The sequence below is a fragment of the Camelus ferus genome, chromosome 7, assembly GCF_009834535.1.
Source record: "Camelus ferus isolate YT-003-E chromosome 7, BCGSAC_Cfer_1.0, whole genome shotgun sequence".
Classification (NCBI taxonomy): domain Eukaryota; kingdom Metazoa; phylum Chordata; class Mammalia; order Artiodactyla; family Camelidae; genus Camelus; species Camelus ferus.
Window position 1 is genome coordinate 74,873,143 of NC_045702.1, and position 21,939 is coordinate 74,895,081.

At 36.9% G+C, this 21,939-nt stretch overlaps 1 protein-coding gene across 1 annotated transcript in view; it reads right to left on the bottom strand.

The window, feature by feature from the left end:
- Positions 1-21,939, bottom strand: part of RELN (reelin) — a 444,603-nt gene that overhangs the window by 138,921 nt on the left and 283,743 nt on the right. The window contains 8 exon segments of the mRNA XM_032484179.1: positions 1,913-2,074; positions 2,741-2,974; positions 6,997-7,063; positions 8,845-8,954; positions 9,929-10,057; positions 10,813-11,021; positions 12,040-12,152; positions 18,034-18,185. Of these exon segments, the coding sequence (XP_032340070.1) occupies positions 1,913-2,074; positions 2,741-2,974; positions 6,997-7,063; positions 8,845-8,954; positions 9,929-10,057; positions 10,813-11,021; positions 12,040-12,152; positions 18,034-18,185 (1,176 nt within the window).

A 21,939-nucleotide genomic window follows, 5' to 3' on the forward strand; every position in this document is an offset into this window, starting at 1 on the left:
GTATATTTATAGACATTAATTATTATAAATAACAAGTATATAGAATTCTTTCATTGAGTGATTCACAGGTAAGCAAAATATTAGAAATCAGCTAGGAATAACAGTACTTAGCCAACTAGCATATTTAATTTATGGCTCACACTTCATTTTCGAACAACCATCGCAGAAAGGAACAATATAGAATTCACAGCAATTAAGAGCAGCAATTTATACTGAAGAAAACACAGCAAATGGCTAAAGGCATCAAGATATAATTAACTGTCCTATGGAGAGTTTACATGGTTGGTATTATTTAGCATATAAAATATAATTTAGTGTCTAGGATATATCAAATTCTACTTTTGCCGTGTCACCTTTTATTAATATTTATAAGAGAGAGGGAGGAAGGAAGAGTCTCTTGGACAGAGGCAATATATATAAAATGAAAGAAATCTTAGTGTCACTACCAAGTTGTCCTTTTAAAAAAATCTCCACTCTGATCTTAATCTTTCAAGCTGTACACATACCTAATGCTGAAAAGCCACCTTGATTCTTCTTAGAAGAAAAATGTTGCTGTCAAATCACAGGCAAGATTAAGTGCACCTTTGCAATAGCACATTAAATGTGTAATTATTTTTCATACCAACAAAAATTAATTAAATTTCATGATATAGACTGATTACTAAATTTTGAAGCTGTCCATCCTTGTTAGAAAAATTGTGTTTTGGGCCAATTTAAATTAGAACAATGATTTTTTTCATGTTTTCATCATTATTATTATCAGCTTGATTTTTTCTTAATTTTCCTTTACTACTTACCATGGAGAGTCTATGAAACGTTACCCTAGGTTTCATACGTCTCTACCAAGTGAGAAAGTTGAGTTTAGCCTCATATTTACCCATACAGGGAAAAGACTCAACGCATCTGGTGCATTCTTACATTTTATAACATAGAATATTTATCACTCATAATAGTTAACTATTATCTCTGTCATATGCTACTTCATTTTCTAATGAAAATAAAAGTTCTCATCTATTTGCAAATACTTAAATATAAGTATAGCCCTAGGCAAAAATTTAAAGTATATAAAGTTTATCATCAGTGCCCCTGTCTTTTTGCCATGATGCTACGGCAAACATCCGTGTCCACAGTGTTACCTCCTCTAGTGGTATTTTAACTTCCCCATCCTCCTCTTCTCTTGCTATTTTAAAGGAATTTCAGTGAGCAGATCAGTAAGCATTCTAGGAAAGAAGAGGATTCTTTGGACGCTTCCGAAAATCATAAATGATGATTAACAACCTCCCAACACTGAAGGATGGCCCTGCTTCCAGTAAAACTTAAATCTCACAATCGTGACAATAGATTATGAAATACATAAGCCAAAGGAAAAAAGAAGTGGCCTGAAGAAAGGGCTTTAAATGTAGCCTCACACTCCGTCTTTGCCAGGGACTCTATAAATGCTAGAAAAATTTCTTTGTACTCAATAGTTAATTATATTTTATGAAAATTTAAAAAATATCCTGGCTATCAGATTGTATGAGTTATTATCTCATGAAATTTGTTGTAATATATTATTATATATTGCTAACAAATATTTGTCAATAGCATTGATAATTTAGTACTATATTAAAATCATATCTAATAGTTTGCACTACAGTTGAACAAGGAAAATAGTATTAACTATTTTTCTCTTTCCAAAGCATCAAAATATTTCCCTTAGATGCACATTTCAGAATATGAGAAAAAATTAATTCAAATTATTAAAGTCAGTAGGACAAATGGATTAGAAGAATGTAGCTTCCTAGTTTTTCATTGCAAGATGCATTAATCTTTGTCCTCATTGGAAAAGTATCTGGACTCATACCACTTGAATGATGATTTCCCCAGGAAGGAGATATCACCCTATCCATTTTCCAAATGCTTTCCAACATACCTGGGCTCATGATAGTTGAGATATGAATAATGCTCCAAGAGTTTCCACGTTATCCCATTATCATAAGAATAATGCAATAAAACACCTTCCCCAGGCTGGTCAGGGGCTCTGCATGTGCTCAGAACAGACTTGCTCCCCAGTCTCAACGTGAACTGCAGAAACCTAGACATGAATTATCTATAATTAGTGTGCATAAACATTTTTAATCATAACATTCATTTTAGCTTTTAAAGAATTTTGAACAAATTTAAATACCCAAAAGCTGTAGGTTTCTATTCATCTCTCTTCATAAAATGTAAGTAATTTCAATGTGAGATGTATGAGTATGTGTAGAAGATGAGGTCATTGCACGTGTTTTATAGATAGATATATCTATACAAGTACAACTATGTTTATGCTTTTTTGTGTACTACGTACTTGTGTACATACACTTAAAATGCCAATCATCCTTTTGCTGAATTATTTATTAGGTACTGGGGGAAGGGAAGATGTAAAGTAAATCTAATCAGCCTCAGCAAGCTGTCAAATAAATAAAACCACATAAATAATTAATTAGTCCTTGGCTTAAGAACAGTTTTGATGCTAACATTTCATATTTTAAAAAAAATCTAGTCAGTAGTTAGTATCTTAAAGTCATTAGTGAGACTTGTAATTCATTAAAAATTAGGGCAAGTTAACCTATATAAACAATAAACTTCCTCTCATCCTGGTTAAAAATTGGAAAATATATGTATTAGCAAAAAAGAAAAAAACCCAGAAAATTAATATATCTGAATTTGATCATTGTTATCTGGTTTCTGTATGTATTTCCAGCATGCTGTAACTCACCTGGATTGTGAGCTGTCAAGGAAAGATGTAATTAGCTGACGCCTCCCATCTTTGTTGAAAACCAGGGCCTTACCACTGGCCAAGACACCACAGCCAAAGCTGACTTCAGCACCACGGATAGAGTAAAAGTTATGGTAAGAGGAGAGCCTGGAACTGCCAAAGCTTTCAGAAATAAACATGGGGAATGTCTGGGATGCCATCTCACAAGCTGGGCCGGAAAATCCAGGATCACATCTGAAAGAGAAACCAAGAAATTAAATCTTAAACTGTTGGTCCCTTCAGAGATTCCTGAACATACTTCGCGGAGGAGGATGTCCAGAGGCCAGGATTTGACTGAATGGTAAACAAGTCTCATTAGCCTTTGGAGAATACTGAGTCTAAGACTGGATATGGGAGAATTGACTGTAAATATTCCAGAAGAATACAATCTTTGCACAGTCCTGCTGTAAAAAGCTTATGATTAAAACAATAATTCAGTACTCACCTTCAACCAATGCCAGTAATTCATCTGCAAATGCACCAGCATTCGTGCATATTTCCAACTTAAAATTTTTGTAAAAGGTATATATTATATGCATACAATTTTATTCATTATAATTTTCATTAAGTTTGTAAAAGAAACAGCATAAATAAATACTTCTATAAGATTGTATTTCCATAAGATCCCTAGAACAAACATAAACATATATGTTATGTTTTTGACAGTAATTATTGGAAATATTTGGAAAAGATGGGAACATAAATCTATCTTTATTTCCAACTAGATTGGAACTGTGAAGAGAATGCATACACCCTTGACCTAGATAGATGTCCTTAGCAGAACTGTGTTGTCTCTCAGTGGAATCCCACATTAGCAATGCTTCAAGAAAAAGAGAAAAGAAAAGAAAAAAACCCATGCACCACACACAACCACCTGCGTGCAGCCATGTAAGAATGTGCTGTATTTATGTTAGCTGACTAGAATACATATGGAGCTCCGTCAGTGAGAAAACTCACCAGAGGTGACTTAATAATTGAATATCAGAAACTTCTTATATTTTAAGGAATCTACTCATCAGGAATTAGCTTCAAATTCTTTATTTTTACTGCACCATTTCTTTCTCACTATGTTTACTATGTTGCCCATTATAAAATTAAACTGGTGTCTTTCTGGTGGGGTGGCAGGGTTCTCATGTAAGCATTCAAAACTTCTTAAAATCTGAAATAAGCCTTTTACAAAGTAAGTGTACCACTGAAGTGATCTTTTGGCACAACTCGTGAGGCTACTTCTTTAGCATTAGTGCTGAAACTGGGAACTATGCTGGCCTCACAGACGGTCCATGGAGTGTGTGAATGTCCTGAAATCAAATGCCAATTTTTATGTGTATTGGGTATTCTTGGGGAGGTTCATAGTCATCAACATATTATTGAAGAGCCTGCACCCTAAAAAGCCAAGAACTACTGTTGCATGAAGTTGAGGATGTCTTGGCATTAGGGATGGGAGTGGGAATGGAAACCAATATTTACGGAGCATGTAAATAAGCCTCAAACAGTTAGCTTCTTTCACATGTCATCCCCTTGACTTAGTCAGACTCTGAATAGCCAAGCAGTTTCTAAAAAGGATAAAAAAATCAGCTAAAGAGGACACATTTTAACATTGGGAAACAATATGGTTTACCATGGCCACCAACTGGAATTAGTGTCCCAAACAAGACTATTTATTGCCAGAGTGCTTTTCAGGGCAAATGCATATCTGTTTATTAAATGTGTCTTCTTCAGACTAGTGACTGAGGGAAACGCGATCATTTAGAGAAGACTCACAATGGAGTCAGTTCACATTTTGAAAATGTACTTTTAATCAAAAGGTAAACAATTGGGACAGAATGCTTGGTAAGGATTCCACTCATAAATATTTGTACCTTTTAGCCTTTGTATTGCAACAAAACAGTGCGCTGGCAAACACTGGCGATTTCAGGAATGACGTGAATGGCTCTTTGGACTCCAAATCTGTCCCCTACTGGTTCAACTACCCACTCTTATATGTATCTGTAGAATTATGGTCACCCGGTACATCAGGGAGAAAGGCTCCATTGTTAAGACACAAGAATGACGCTTGTGCAGGAAAGTTTCTGATATTCTCTGTCCTTCTCATGAGCATCTCTAATAGAAATGAGCTTATCAGGATAAAAAGTTGTCAGTTTAGAAACCAGGCAAGAAAGTATTAGAAAGCAGGAGGGGTGGAATCCTGGTAGCAAATAATAGTAGAAACTAAGGGAGCAATGTAGGGAGAAAAACAGCTGCAGAGGCCCAAATTCAAGGGTCTGTTTAAAGGAACTAAGTGGTAGTGAATATGAATTACTTTCCTGTGGAATTTTGCTCAAACTGGACACGGCACATATTGCTGGAAGAGGAGGCAGGGGCCAAACATTTAGCCCAGTCGCAAAGGAACAAGGCCAATGAATATTACATAAAACATTGTCAGAAATAGGTAAAAAACTAAAGTTCCAACTGGTGACACTATTTTGCAAAGCCTCAGAAGGAGGAAAAGGTTATTATTATTCAGGGTAATGTATAGTGTCAAAAAAACCCAGATGCCCAAAGGCATAAAACTGCCATTCGGATTTCTGTTTGCAGCCATCAGAGGGGACACAGATGGTTGCCTTAACTAAACCACTTAATGCTAACAGAGATCATGTACACAGAAGAATGAAGCAGGAAGTACAACTACTGTAATTACAGGTAGGGCTTTTAGAACTAGCACTTTCTATTTTTATTAATAAATGTAGCTGTCACTTTGGATAATTTGTTTTCAAAACTTTTCAGGACAACTTCAGGAATTACAAAAATGTCTGGTTTCTTTGGGTTAACCTTATTTAAAAAGCACTAAGTAACAGGATGACCCGGTTACAGATAATGAATGAATGAAGATAACACCTTGAGGAAAACACGAGCTGATGTTTCATAGATCTAATGAGTCAGTGTTTCTGGTTGGGAGCTGGTAGTTTTATTAAAAAGTATAGACATACTTACTCAGTTTTGAGATATGAATAGGAACTTTTCATTTCTTTACATACATATAAAACATGTGCATTGTGCACGGTGGTTTTTTTGTTAATTAAAATCATTGAAATATAGTTAAAAAGTTAACCTGAGGCTCAAGATGGCAGAGTGAGAGGACTTGGAGCTCACCTCCGCTCACAAACACATCAAAAATACATCTATATGTGGAACAATTCTCATGGAAAACTAACTGGAAACTGGCAGAAGAACTCCTGTACAACCAAGGTTGCAAGAAAGATTGTCATGTAACTGGGTAGGATGGAAAAAAAGTCATTGAGTTGGGACACGTACCCCTGGGAGGGGTCTAAGGAAAAGAAGGACCTCATACGTATAATTTCCAAATGATCAGGTTCAAAGCCCTTGAATGGTCTTCCCATTAATTAATTATTTAACTGGGTAATTAATTAATTACTCTTTTTTGTTTGGAGGACAAGAAGACACAGACTAGACGATGTGTTGTTGAAAACTTATCTATATAACAAAGACTGTAGTTTTAGGAATTCTCAGGTTATTTTATAATTAAATATTATACGGGAATGACAATAAATATGAATATCTATTCTTGCTATAAATATAACAATGCTCTGGTGGTCACTAGATACTATACTATTACATTATTTACGTGTAATTTCATACTTTATGTTCAATGTCATTATTATTTAAAATTCTTTATACATTAGTTTGAAGACCCAAATGATTTCCAAAAGTGAGCAAGATTGCGAAGTTGTATCTAAAGGTGATGAATTTTCTCACCAAATCTGCTAAATTAGACCCACTCCAGTTTCCTTTAGCATTGGGTTTATGGGTCATTACTGATTTTTATAATTCATTTACAAACCATGCCAGGAATTAAAATATGACTCATGAACGCTATAAGTTTATAGGAAAATATTGTATTGAAGAATGTAACTCCAGACAGAAAAGGCAGTCATCAAGGCTATGAAGAATTCAGACTGGTTCACAAATTTACACGAAGTATGCTACATTTGCTCACAATTTACCCTAAAAGAAAATTTATTTACTAATCAACTTCCACTTACAAAGTAAATTTAATATTCTATTACACTGAAATTCCATTTGGAATATGCTACTCTTGGTCTTGAAAAGATCTCAAAAGTCTAAATAGGAAATTAAAACAAATTAACATGACCTATGGTTTCAGTACACAAAGTACATGTCAAAAAAAAGAAGGACAAATATTACTTAAAAATGCTTACTTGCAACCATGTCGAGTGCACTGTCCTCTGCCAGAACAGAATTTGAGACACGATGGACCAATATAAACTGCAGGGGAAGAGAGAGCATGTGAAAGACGGCACAGTCCCTGGGAAGGCCAAGAACACCACCAGCGCATGGAACAAGTGCGGGAAGCAATCCTCATGAATCTCGCTTCTTGGATGGGTGTTGTGCACAGGAGCCCAGGTGACATATGGAGTGCTGAGTGACAAGCTAAGGGCTTACCTATGAATCTGCCAGAACTGTTTTAACTTAAATAATCCTTTCAAGATTGTAATCTTTCACAGCTAAGAAGGCAGGAACCTACGATTTGGGTTCCTTAATGCAGTCTCTTCAGCTAAAGTGATTTCAGGCAGAATATTAGTGCTTTTGTCTTAGACTTTCTACAAAGTTTATATTCTTTAGCTAGAAGTAAAAAAATTCTGCAAAGGATCAATTTGACATATCACTAAATGGATAGGCTATAATTTAAAAACTGTTTCTCTGAGGAAAATCTGTAACATTGCAGATGATTATTATACGTATTTCTAAGTTTTAATCCATCCTTCCTGAGGTGGGGAGTTAAAATCTGTGGTTGAGCACAAAGTCTTCCCACAATCCAGAGGCACATACTTACTCCTCAGAGCTAATTAACGGGTATAGCAATTCAAATGATATGCAAAATAATGGAAAAATTCCATTTTAACAAATTCACCTTTATATGTTTTTGCAAATACACTATGTTTATGTCTGTATGTTTACACCCATAGAACTCATGCGGTCTGCAAAGCCTAGGCCTTTTATCGGTCTTCTTTAAATGTGGATTGTTGAAAAAAATTTACATTGGCTCATCAGCAAAATACCTTGCCTGAAGTCATTCCTGAGTTTCAAGGTGAAACTTCTTGAATTAATTGTGTATCATTTTTTAAATTTTTCAAAAACAACAAAAAGATTGTTAACAGATGGAAAGTCAGCATTAAACAATGGTGTAGGCTTTTCCTACTTTATGAAATCTACACGAGTCAGTGGCTATACCAAATTCGCTTACGTATTGATAGTTTGTCCTCTCCCCACTTCAACTTACTTGTAGTATAACCCTTCAGTCAAATTTACATACTCTCTGAAAATAAGAAATCTATGACTCCACCTGTAATTATAGTTATAAAAAACCAGAGCTGGCTATTAATAACAAATACAAGAAATTTACAGCCATGCACTCCAACAGCTTAAAATATCTCCTCTCATGTGTACTTGTCATAAGTGATATTGGCTTTGAAGTTATGCAAAGACTTATCAACACTTCACTGAAAAAATTAAAGATAACATAGGATATTTTATATTTCTAAAATTTCCTTTTATACTGCTTTCTGAAAAGGAGGTAGAAATGTCACTTCGTAAGTTTCATTTTATAGATGATGTTTCCTCATGTGTGGTGTCTGCATCTACACGGGAAGCACTCCAGATGTTGTACTAGTCACTAAGAGAAGAATGGGTCTTATTTTAAAACATGCAGTGTGGTAAGTATTTATGTTAATTTTGTATAAAACATTCAAGGGAAATGTTAGGATATCCCTTGTCATCAACTGTGAATTTGGGTTTCAGGGCTTTATGCATTTTAAAATTATGTATGTTGAAACATTCTAGCATCTAATATTGCTGACTCCGCTGTCTTTTTTTTTCTGATTGTGCATCCCTGGGCTTCTAACGGAATGCAAAGGCGAAAGGGAAGAAAGGGTGTTTAATGAATCGTGAGACCATGACTTAGACATGTGATTAAGTCTGTGCTGACGAACAAAAGCACAGGAAGACTCTGCATCAATGGCATGTGATTATGACAGGCATAAACTAACCATTATCAATTGCCCACATGTTTCCAAGGATTGGTCCTGTTTGTCTCCAGCGGATTCTGGTGTCCCGGGTTAGTGCTGCGTTAGGAAGGGGAATTGTTATTCGGTTCCACCTGCAAGAAATTTAGCACAAAACAGCTTCACAACCATGTTTGTATCTTTGGAATCTACTTTACATGCTTTTGATGTTCTAGACTCTGTACGCTTGAGATAGCACTAAAGTTTGGCAATAATCTCTTTAAATTCACCTGTGGAGTTTGTTTAAAGTTTTAAAACAGATACGTAACTTCTAGAAACATCCATATCACACAAGAGTATCTTTATAGCAAATGATATTTATTTGGTTTTCAGACATTCTTTTTAGAAATTTTTACATCAATACTCAGACCTTGGATATTATTCTATGATAAGCATCCGTGATGAGATAGGGTGCTAATTGGTATTGATTACTTCTTATTTTTTGCTATCCTCTAGTCCTGCGCACATTTTAAGACAGGCTAGGAAAGAAAATAATTCTCAGCTTAATCTTGCGTTCTTGGAAATATATTTACTATTTATCTAGTGCTTATTATGTAAGGTGGCAACTATTTCACATAGTCATCTTTAATTCTCTAAACAGCCTTTAAAGGGGTGTATCATTGTCCTTAATTTATGTGGAAAGAAGTGGGAAGTTAGAGGGAGTGAATATCGTTCCACGAGTAGATCCCAGAACTAGGATTTGAACCGAGGTTTAATCCCAAAGCTTACCTTTCTTCTGCTTCTCTATGCTGCATCTTTCCATAAGTAAGAATTTTGGCAAATAAGCCTTTTGGCAATAACCACAGGATTACTATATAGAATTTAAATTTATGTAATCCAAAATATTAGAGCCAAGTACATAAAGAATGAATTACCCTATAAATTGTGATCTTGCATCAGATTTACCAAATTATTGTCTTTTTTTTTAATGAGATCACTCCTAAATCAGCTAAAAAATAGCAGGCAGCTTCTTTATGTATTATGTCAAAAACACTAGACTCAGGTTTACTCATTGATTCTGCATCTGCAACATGGATACAAATGTCTTGCTGTCTTAGAATTTACTCACCCACTGTAGTTTTCAGAGGAGTAGATTGTGCTGTGGGGGAGGTGGGGTCCAGCACAGATCTCAGGCAAACATTCAGTGTGGAGCAGGGACCAGGAACGCCCATGGTTGGTAGAAAACTCTAAGCTGACACTGATGACATCAGAACCAGCACAACAGAAAAAGGGGCAAAGATAACAAAATGAAGAGAGTCATCTCTGGCTAAGTACATTAAACATCTGCAGAACTAGTGTAAAACACTTTAAGGAGCTGTTTCCAAAATGATTGTCTTCCCCTCCGCTGGAGTCTGACCGGCCTTCAAAGGGCAAGCAGTTAAATTACTGCTATAGAAACAAACTATGCTTTAAAGACAACAAACGGTAACTTGAGTTTGTGCTCCTGAATTTGATAGATGGCCAAGTAATTACCATGTCTCACACTGCCACTTCATCCTGTGAATGTGAGACTGCCGAAATTCTTAGAAAGGACAAGAGCAACACTTCAGCAAGTGAAACCGAGAAGTCACAGCTCCTGAAGTGCTAATTGATTTCCATGCCTATTATCAGGGGGTCACGAACCAACATGAGGTCAAGTTTTTTTTCAGTTATTTGTTTTTTCTTCTCTCTCAGCAATCTGTCGGAATGGATGGCTGCCACAGCACGGACAAACAGCTCTGACACCTCTGAGCCCAAGCTCTTAGAATGAAGTCACGTCTACTGAAAATCTAATGGTACTCTGCATTTTAACTGAACAAAAATTTTTTTTCGGGGGGGGAGTGTATATTTTATTAATGGCGATTTTATTAAAAATCCGGCTGAAAACCTACTGAGAGGTTGCTCTGATTCAACAGCCAAGTCCACGTGTTCATTGTTAATGAGTCCACACACGCACAGAATACAGCTTCCTACCTGTTTCCGGGTTGATGTGTTCCACATCCCAGATTAATGGAAAACTGTATCATGTGAGACATTGTAGAAGGGAGAACAGGTAAGATGTGGAAAAAATCTACAGCCCAGACATTCCTATTATGTCCTTGATGGTTCTTTTGCCTGAGACAAAATTTGGTGGCAGGAGTCTGAAGGTCAGGATTGATGACTACAGAAACCAAAGATGGAACCTTCAAAACAAAGGAAACCAAAATCATTCATAATCTTCCCTATGTGAGACGGTGTGAATTCTCCTAGATTCAGTCTTGCAATTACTATGTACACAACTGCCATTTATTAAGCACCAAGCAATATCCTGGGTATTCCATTTGTTATTTCATGTAGAAAATGCTACCCTCAGGAGGCATTCATTTCAGTCACTCAGAACTCCTCCTTTGGAGACACTTGGAACTCTCTGTGTGTGACTGATCAGGCCCTCTCTACCTGGAGGTAAACTGCTGTCAGGTCTTCAAAAGTTATCAATGCATATGCTTTATCTACCTCAGCACAAGACAAAGGTAACTTCACATTTACATCTGTCATCAGTCCTCTCTTATTTGTATAATATGAATGGTTTGCCAAACTAGGTGTGCTGAAAATAGGACTCTAAGCAGAAAGAGCCAGAGCCCATGAGTTAATCCTCATTGCTTACATAACTGATGTGGTCTGAGGCACGCAAATGGCCAGAGCAGGTCTAACCCTTCCTAGTCACCTCTGGAAAGGTGGTCCACTAGGAAATTCCAAATGATATAACTTGGGTGACCCTAGCATGTGGAGTGTGCTGGATACCTTCTTTGATTTTTCCCTTTTTTTTTTTTCTGTCAGGGGAGAGGTACTGTGGATTGAACCCAGAACCTTGTGCATGCTAAGCACATATTCCACCACTGAGCCATACCCTCCCCGCCCCGCTGCTGTCCCCTATCTTAACCTTGCTGTGTTTATCTCCTGTCTTCCTACCTGAAGCTACCTGCCTTACTGTCTATGATGGACTACCATTCATTCTTCCTGATAAAATCTCATTTTTTTTAATATCAGGAAAAAAATAAATGCCAAAATGTTCAAGTCACTTTTAAAGAAATGAGGCAACTTCCTTGGCTGTCAGAAGAGAGATTCATCCTCTGCATCTAGCACGGTCTTCATGGTTTGGACCTGAATTTGTCTAGGGAGGTCTGGAGCAGGGCCATCTGACGCACAGATTGGCATGTGTACCTTATATGAGGAATAGGAAAGAGTATCCAGGGCAACGTGCTCTTTTCTTCCTTCAGTCTTTGCATACAGGATGATGTCATTTTCATGAGAATCTCCAGGGTCACACATTCCTCCTGCACAACAAATTTTAAGTGTTAGTAACCAACCTGCATCCATAAATATGCCAAAGACAGTGTTAAATTTCAGAATAAAAAATAATTATAAAACCCAGATGTCAGTTAAGAATGACCCTAAACAAAGGTAACCCGACCCAAAGATAGAATCTATGAAGATAGTTCAGATAGGCCATGCTGAAGATCAAAGACTTGACATTTCTGAAGACCAAAGTAACTAATGAGATTGCTTGAATAATAGCCTGCAATGAGCTGGGTGACATGTCCATATTTTAACCCACATTAAAGAAATGTGCTCTGTTTTTATAAGCCTTGACTTCCTTATATGTGAGGTCTTTATGGCCAAAGTTCAGAACCTGTTGGCTATGGTTTTAAAAAAAAATGTGGTGACTTACTGAATCAAAGATTTCTGAACTAAGATTATTTAAACTGTTCCGTGTAGCGTCTTTAACATTTTAGCACATACTAGGTATCTGTATTTTAGATGCAGTTTATTTTACATTTTTCATTTTTACTTTTGGTACCTCAGTTGACTGTTGGAAGGTACACAGAGTAGTTTATTCCTTAGCACTACTTTACAATCATATAAAATGACATAACACTAGAATTGAGAGGTAACTAAGATCACCCTGATGATGAGACTGAATAACAGCAAGTACCTGAAAACTAGCTGGTAGAAGAGCCAAGAGTCAATGTTTTCTCTTTTAACCCTTGACCCTCTCTTCCTTTCACTACTGCATTTGGCCAATGATCCTTATTATTGCTGGCTTCTACTTAACCTGGATTTTAAAGGATTACATGTCTAACTAGAAACCTCTCCCCCGCCACCATTATCCTTCACAACAGCACCACCCATAATAGAAGGAGTGTAGACAGGTATGTGGATTTTGGCAAATATTCTATCCCTAAGGTTTAAAATTTATAACATTGACTTCTAATTTTATGATTATCTTTCAAAACACCCCCTCCAGCTCTTAAATCAACTACCATCAATGTTAGTTTTTATCTACAGGCAATTTTTGTGGCTAATACTCTAGGGTGACAGAAAGGCGACCTCCAAACTCTAGAATAAGGTTACTCTCTGAGAGTTAACCTAGTAAAATCAGTAAATAATGCCCAAGACTTGCCGTCTGTATAAATATATAAAGTGTCAATTATTGCAAGTGTCTGGCTTAAACTCAAGGAGGGTAACTGGGGTCAGATCTTGGAGACAGATCACTGAAATGTGATGTTAAGTAAGAAAGCTAGAACCTGACCAGTACAAGAAAGATCATCAGAACAGAAGTAACTTGGATGGTGGTACTTGTGAGATCTGGCATGTTACATCTGTTAGACGTATGTAACTTGGCATACAATAAATATTTACTGAGTTAAGTAATCTGAACTGAGAGTAGAGAAGCCAGGTACTGTGATAAAGTAGACCTCATCCTAAAAGATATTTATTGTTTAAGAGCAACAACCTGTAGAGAAAATCTCCTAATTTTGCATTTGATGTAATTTTTAGCATTTCACTACACACTCCAAGACAATGGTAAATATAGCTAGTAAAGCCATTCTAAATGACAGTCTGGGGTGGGGGGGTAGAACAACATGAAAACTAAATTCTCTTTTTAAAAATGTAACTTTTAAAAACTGAGTATTGAGCCCATATTAAAGGCACACCAAGTAAGGACCCCCCCCCCAAAAAGGTGAAAGGTCACAGGCAGTGTGGGTTTAAAGCACTACATCCAGAGACATAGGAACTGAACCTTCAGTTCTCCCTAATTTCATTAATTTGTTCCCTGTAAATCTTCTCTGCTCTCCCAAGATCAGTTCGTGAACTGCACCTGCCTTTCAGAGAGAAGGGGAATCCACGTGGGAGCCTCATCCAGCCCACAATGACAGAAGAAGAAAGTCCAAAAGGAGCTCAGACTTTAAAATGATGACAGACTTTATCTGAAAGATCCCCCTGGGGGCAATTTATCAGTTCTGTGAAGTTTCAGTGACAGCAGCTCCTACAGAAAGATATGGATTCTTCCTCAGCTTCATTGGCTTTGATGTACTGTGGGAAGGTATGACTCCAGGGGTGCTTTGTACAGCAATTAAGGTACAGAAGATTTCGACAGAAACTAGATGGACAGCTAGTTTTAAAATATTTTAAATCCTGTCTTAAGTAGATTTTAAGACACTTAAATTAGGAAAGTGATTCTGTTATTTACTATGCACAGGACATTGGGCCTGAAGGGGAAACAAATCCTGACCTCAAAAAGTTTGTAAGTTAGCAAGGAACTAATACATATGGCTAATATACATGAGAGAAAGATAATCAGCAGTAAACTGTGCTGTGTTGCCATAACTCTGGTCAAAATTCATTGAAAAGAGACACAAGTGGAGGCTAAAAGAGCTGGGCATACAGGAGGTGCTCAGTAAATATTTGTTGAAGGAATAAAAACCAAATGATGTAAATTAGGTAATTTTTGTCTTGTTCACTGCATTCTGGCTCTGAGAACCATGTTGGATACCAGTCCTCGATGAATCTGTGTTGTATAAATGAATGTGTGAATGAAGGAAATAGATCTTGAAGCAAACTTTGAAAGTTGAGCAAAATTTCCAGGAATGGTAGTCACAGCAGACTGACAGGAAGCAAGGGATGAAGCCAGGAAGAACATGTGGGCAGTGTCTGCGAAGAAGGGAGTGTGGTCTGGTCTAGATTAACAATCAACACTGATTTCCCTAAGGCACCATTCTTAGTTCAGGGTTACTTATAAACTGTCTGTCATACCTTAAATCTCCTCCCATAGTGCTTTCTTGTCTATCAGCTCCCAAAGTTTTAAAGTCTTTTCTACAGATCTGGTCTCATCCCACCATTGTCCTGTCCCGTCCTACCCAATCCCACCTGATCTTATCCTAAAATCACCTTTGCTGGATTCTGCTCTCTCCTCAAGATCAGACCCCACTACTTTTCCTGTGTTTACTGATGAACTTCTTGACGGAGCAGGTCCTCTTTCAGTGACACACGTCTCTATTTCTTGTAAGTCCAAGTACTTTGGCTTCCCAGACCCCACACTGTGGGGATTCATGGGTGGGTTCTCTGCTCCAATCTGGTTGGGCTCTGTCTCTGTGGCACCCCCTCCACTGCTGTCATCACCTCCTGAACCACTCCCTTCCCTTCCTCTGTTAGCACAGAACCATGCCTTCCTCCGCGTTCCTTCATGCCCTTTCTCAACATCCTTTGTCTACTTCTTTTCCTTCTACCTACACCTAGGTGAGGGTTCTCCCTGTGGAAGCATCATGTCCTCTGCTTACTCTGCCTCCTGCTTGGGAGAACCTAGCAACTCTAGTGGCTCCAGTTACCACCTGTATGACTTTCAAATCTGATTCAGACCCTGAGTAGAATTTCCACTTTCTAGAACCCTCCACCTCAACATACCTACTATCAAAATCTTCCACTTCACACTTTTTCTTTATTATGATTATAATTTTTTGGACATCTCCTATTTCAGGAAATGGCACCATTCTTCCAGTCACCCAGGAGAGAAACCTGCGTCCCCTCCAAGACTGTACTCATAATCCCCAGTCAGCTGGTTTCTTCTCCAGGTGTCTACCTCTGTCCTCCACTTCACATTACTGCCACCATCACTGGTGTAATTCCCTTGTCGCTTGAACCAGTGCAAAAGCCTCCCTGACTTAGGGCTGCCAGATAAAATACACTGCATGAACAACATATATACAAAAAAATATTCATTGTTTATGTGACCTTCAAATTTAAATAAGCCCTCCGCAGCCCTCTGCTAAATTTGGCAGCCCTATCCTACCTGATCTTCTATCCTCTCATTTCTCCACACTGTGCCAGAATTATCTTTCTAAAACAAAGATGAGCATATATCACAGAACTGACAGAAACCATCTAAAACCATGTTTGCCCAGAGTAAGAGACTCCAAATTCCTCAGGATGATATCACAGAAAATCACTACTCTGGCTCCAGCTGACTTTTCTAGTTCCAGCTTATGTCTTTCTGTTCAGCTGTATTGGGAAAATCACCCAGCCCCAAACATGTCATGTACCTTTATAGTTTTCAAAATGCTTTTTCTCAAAATGCTGGCTTAGCTGGAACCTTCAAAGCCCTGTTCCAATGCCATCTCCTTCATGAAACTTTACCCTCATTCCTCCAAGGCAACACGCAGAGCTTCCTCTGCACCCCCAAAATGTCATTCCTTTACAGCCCAACTTGCAATCTGCCTTATAGTTAGATGTTACTTGCAGGCAAGGACTCTGTCCAAGTAACTTTTACACATAAAAAACAAAGATATATTGAGTCTTAAATATTTATTAGACAGTATTTTGAGGGCTTTGCATGTATTAACTCACTGATCAGCAACTCTGTGATTTAGGTCCCATTCTTTTCCCCAGTTGCAGTCTCCATGATACCCTAGCTCAGTGCTCTACTTTCAATAGGGATTCATTATTTTCTATAATCAAATGGGGATGCTTTTATTTGGTATAATGTACTGTGAGTTCATTCAAATGAACATTTTCCTCCTAGTCAATATAATTTTAATTGATTCATTAATAATCTGCTTCGTTCCAGAAAGAATTAAAGATGACTTAATCTCTTATATAAGAGGACAATCTCTTACATAAATGCATTGAATTGAGTTGAGTTACCAAAATTTACCATGAAAAAAATGAAGAATTCAAATATATTTTATCAAAAATGATAAAAAGGGAAAATGAGACTGCCATACTAAAATTTGGGGATGGGGGGCTGGTTCTCAAGGTTTCCTGGTAATCACTCTTAATAAAATGAGAGCCAGTTTGAATTCTATTTATTTAAAGGAAATGAGCTCTGGGTCTTTAAATAAACAAATCATTTCAGAGTGAAGGGGAGGATATCCTTAATGCAGGGAGATTACATTATTATATTTTATATCCACAACTTTCCTGTTATCAAACAGATCATTACTGAAAATGAGGTAGCATCACACGGGCAATGTGTCTGGGAGCAGGAAGCAATCTAAAGGTTACTTCGCCGCTCTGAGCTGCAGGAAGTGAGAAGATGAGAGGAACAGCAGCCAGTACTGGAGCCTAGACTCGGGAGACCTGTTTGTCCTGATGAGCTGACAGCTTCGCTAGTAAGTTCAAAGGTGGACACTGTTTACTTCCTGTCTCACTTCCAGGTGTTGCCTGTGCTTTTAGTCCTTCAACAAGGAAGACATGTGACAGCGACTCACACTTCTGGAATGACATCCAGTGTTAGCATACGTAACTGTGGCTCTTGTGGACTAAAGAGACATGTTGAGAGGGCACACCTTTCAACCCCCTAATTCCTCCTTGGGTATTTTTCTAAGCTTTTAACTGCTCATTTGCTCTGCAATAATCAGAAGAAAAATAACATCTTACAAACACTGTTTTTCCTTCTGTGTTTGTCAACATATTAGAAAGTAGAGAATAATATTAAAGTATTAAGAAGGATGATACACCTGTCTCTTTCTTAGGTTTCCACAACAGAAGAGTTATGGAGTGATGAGATATGAAGACCAAGGACTCATCTTGATTTTGGGGAAGCTGGAAGCTTTGCTCGAAGGAGTTACTCTGTCCTTAGATTCTCTCCCATTGTCTTTTCAGCTGTGACCATTGAGGGAGAGGTAGAAGGAAAGTCTTACTGCGTTTTTGCCTGCAGGCCTGGTCATGGCATAACAGGACTAGTTCTCACACAGGGTGGTTCCAACAGGGCTGGTCTGAGCAGGTGTGAACACCACAGGCTTTTGCTCAACCAGTAGAACTCATGGTTCATGAATTCTCATTTTATATTGTAGAAAACAAATAATCTCACCCCCTCAGGAATAGGTGGCAGCCTAGAATTCACCCTAGGTCAATAAAACTTGTTCAGAATGTACCTACCCATAACAAAGTAAAACCTCAGGTTCCCGTAACCAGTAGTGTCCATGTAGGGAGTGCATATTTTCCTCTCTCCATCTTTGAGGAAGACCATTGATAAGCCGGATTCTATTGTTCCACATTCCGTACCAATGACAGCTCCCAAGATGTCCCACCTTAAAAAAAAATGAGAATCACTAAGAGTCAGAATATTAATTCAAAGCTTTTTAGTGTATAACATTTTATTTTTAATGAGGAACGTTTACTTAGTAATGAACAATTCTGAAACAAAGTGTGGTACTACAGATTTTAGGTAATGAACAAAGTTTTGAACACATTCCATTCACAATTACGGTTTTCCTGTAGAAGGATGAGTTTAATCAATACTGCGTATGGCGTAACTACTACATGACAGCTTTTATTCTCAGTTGAGGTGGGGAGTCTCATTTGAACTAGGGAAACGGGGAACAGTAAAAGACAGTGTCATAACATCACAATGATTGTATGGTGTGTTGCACATTAAAAAATAGAGAATGAAAAATGATATGAGCTGGCAAGAGTCTAGCAAGTTTTCAAAAAGGAGATGGGATTGAAACAGTCAAATAGGTACTCGGATATATAGCAGAGAAAAAAAATCTAATATTTTAAAACTCTTACTTCTCCTTGGTATTTATTTCTGCTCATGTCTAATTTGGCCATTGCTATTCACACAGCTAACCTGCCTATAGAAGGAGGAAACTGGGACACACAGAGGTAAGTGGCTTGCCTAAGGCCAACTGCCGGTTTGGCTCTGAAATTGAGATCTTCTGCTCCTTAGTTTGCTGTTATTTTAGGAATCACAGTTCTAAAGAGGGTACTGTGTCAGGACAATTATGTTGCACTGTTTGAGACCAAGACGTTTAGGAAATGCTTAATTTTTTGTATTTTAACAGATTACATCAATCATTCAAGGAAGGAGAAGCCGCTCTAAATAGTAGCGGGCCACTGTAAATACCAGGAACCTCTCTCGACTCATACAAGAAAATTTCAACCTGGTTCATTGGTCTTTTACCTGCTCCATTTATCCCAATTAAGCCACTCAGCCTACTGATCCACAAAGCAAGTTAAGGTTATAAATGATGCATATGATGCCTCCTTTTAGGCATCCATCTGCTTTAGAGTATTTTTAAAATGAAAAATTAAATTGGAAAAGATGGAATTGTCATGGACTAAAAGAATGTTTTTTTCAATTGAGAAATGAGAGCCGTAGTCTTTTTCTCTTAATTACTAGCTGTAAATGAGTAAAGCGTCTAGATTCATCTAAGTGACTTATTTTCATGACTTCCACCACAGAGAAAGCCCTGTGAAGTGTGATTTAGACTGTACACTTCTTTTTAATCTTTATTTTAAAGTCCAACATATTCTGTTTTACCCTACATTAGTCTTTATTTTTCCCGTTCTCACTGTTGGAAGATAACAAAAGTGAAGTTATTTTCTTTAGAAACCCAAATATTTACAAGCAAAGGAAACAGGAAGTTTAGTCCGCTTTGAAGAGAAAAAGGCAGGGAGAAATCTGAAAATCATTTTGTGAAAGTCTCATTGCTTTAAATAAATTATCTTGCATTTATTAAAAATTCAGTAGGAGCTTGTAACACAAGCTCGTTCTTTCATGAATTTGTATAAACACTGGCTCGAGCTTAGTTGGAGGCAAAGTATCCTTGAGGGGATCCCAGAGCTCCAGCACCGACTGAGGGACCTCAAGAGATGCCCTTTCACTTGCCTGGACTTCAGAGTCCCTCTCTGTAAGGTCACAAAGTTGTAGTCTTTTCCAGTTACAAAAAAGACATGGTCCCTGGCATGGTCTTAATGTAATAATTACATGACATAAAATTGTAACAACGAAATCTTTGAGGCCAGCAATGGTATTTAAGGAGCTCTGTTGTTTTAGCAATATCTTGGACAGCACTGCAATTTCCCTGAAAAGCACTGTTACTTTTCTGTGGTTTAAATTATGTTTTCCCCAAGGAAATGCGGTTCTCTGTGAACTGCATTTGAAGGAATGTCTGCCTAGAGGGGAGAGCTCTCTACAACATAGCAATTTATATTTATTCTTTGATGACTAATTCTAAAAAAAAAGGCCCCTTATATTATTTATTATAAATACAGTGGTATATCTATTATTTATAAGAGAGCAGGGTGAAGTTAGAACAGAAAAAAAAGTTTAATAATCAATAAAATGCTTTAAGGCAACTTTGTTCCTTAGAGGTAGCAAGGTCACAATAATATTTAATTTATACTTTTAAAGTATGTTCTTCTAATTTTGTGTCAAGAAAGAGAATTCTTTTGGCAAGCAAAAATAATTTAAAGACATTTCTTAGTTGGGAAGCTGATCGTCCCCACCTCTGCTGTTTTGGAATGCTTTGAGAATAGAATTAAATATGTTTTAATCAGCTCACATTTTAATACTTTTAAGAATGATATGAGATAGTAAAACTTAAATATTCTCACCAAAAAGAAGATGAACATGTGAGGTGATGGTTATGTTAATTAACTAGATGGAAGGACTTCTTTTACAATATGTGTATATATCACATCACCACAATGTACACTTTAAATATATTGCAACTTTATATGTGAATTGTACCTCAATAAAGCTAAAATTTAAAAATATTTTCTTCTTTCATAAGCTTAAAAAAAAGAATGATATATATTCTTTGAAGGGCAACTTGGCAGTAACTATCAAAATGAAAATTACATACACACATATATATGTGCACACATACACACCTGATTCTCTAATTTCCTTTTTTTCTTTTAGGAATTTATCTTTCAGAAATACTTTAACAAGTATACAAAAATTTTCATTGCAATATTCTTTGTCTTTCAATAGAGGTTCAGTTAGATAAACTGGTATATCACCTTTCTGAAATAATGATATAATATTTACTGACTAGAAGAGACATTTGTCAGAATACATGTCTACATTTAAACAGTGTGAAATGGGGTTAGCATTGGAGGACTTTTAATTTTTTCTTTACACATCTGTCTTGCAAAAAGAAATTTTCAGAAAAAAAGAAGAAAGGCATTCAATTGATATGTATTATAATTCAGAATAAACACTTAAATTATCACATCATAGTTTGGTAAAAATTCTAAGAATATGAACACATGCAATAGAGGTCTTATATTCTAATTGGATTTTTTTTCCTCTACAAATACTGGCATAAGAGGCTCTAAAGGTAGTGGAACATTGCATATTATCCATGAAAATATGCTTTATATTTCCCAAAATATATTAAACCACCTAAAGTTGAATGACTTTAGTTTTGAACTAAGATATAGAATAAACCTCTCTGTAAGAGCCTACATTTACCAAATTCATAAGGTTTTTTATCTACTATGAATTCTCTGAGGTTGAATAAGTTCATTACATCCATAAGGTCTCTATTTGGGATGAATTCTCTGATATTTAATAACAGATGTACCATAGGTAAAGATCCTTCCACATTCATTTATATTCATGAGGTTTATCTCCAGCATGAGTCCTGTGAGGTCTAGCAAGGAATAGACTTTGACTAAAGGCTTCTCCACCTTCATTGCATTTATAGGTTTTCCCTCCAGCAGGACGGCTTAGGGGAAGGTAAAGGATGAGCTCTATTTGAAGGCTTTTCTGCGTGCATTGCATTTCAAAAATTCTTTTCTACAGTTGGTTCCCCTGTATTTCACTCAAATTCAATTTTGTTTTAGGTTTTACTATGTGCATTATGTTTAGTTATACTCTTGTTAGAATAATATTAATAAAGAATATTGGCTTCTGAATGGCAGAAAGCACTCAGCTTTCTCATCAATAAGACAGAAATATGACCTAGACTGGAGGATGTTTAGAGAAAATGAGGTATTGCCTGGCACATTACAAAGTTTCAATAAATGTTAGTTTCCTTTTCTTACCCT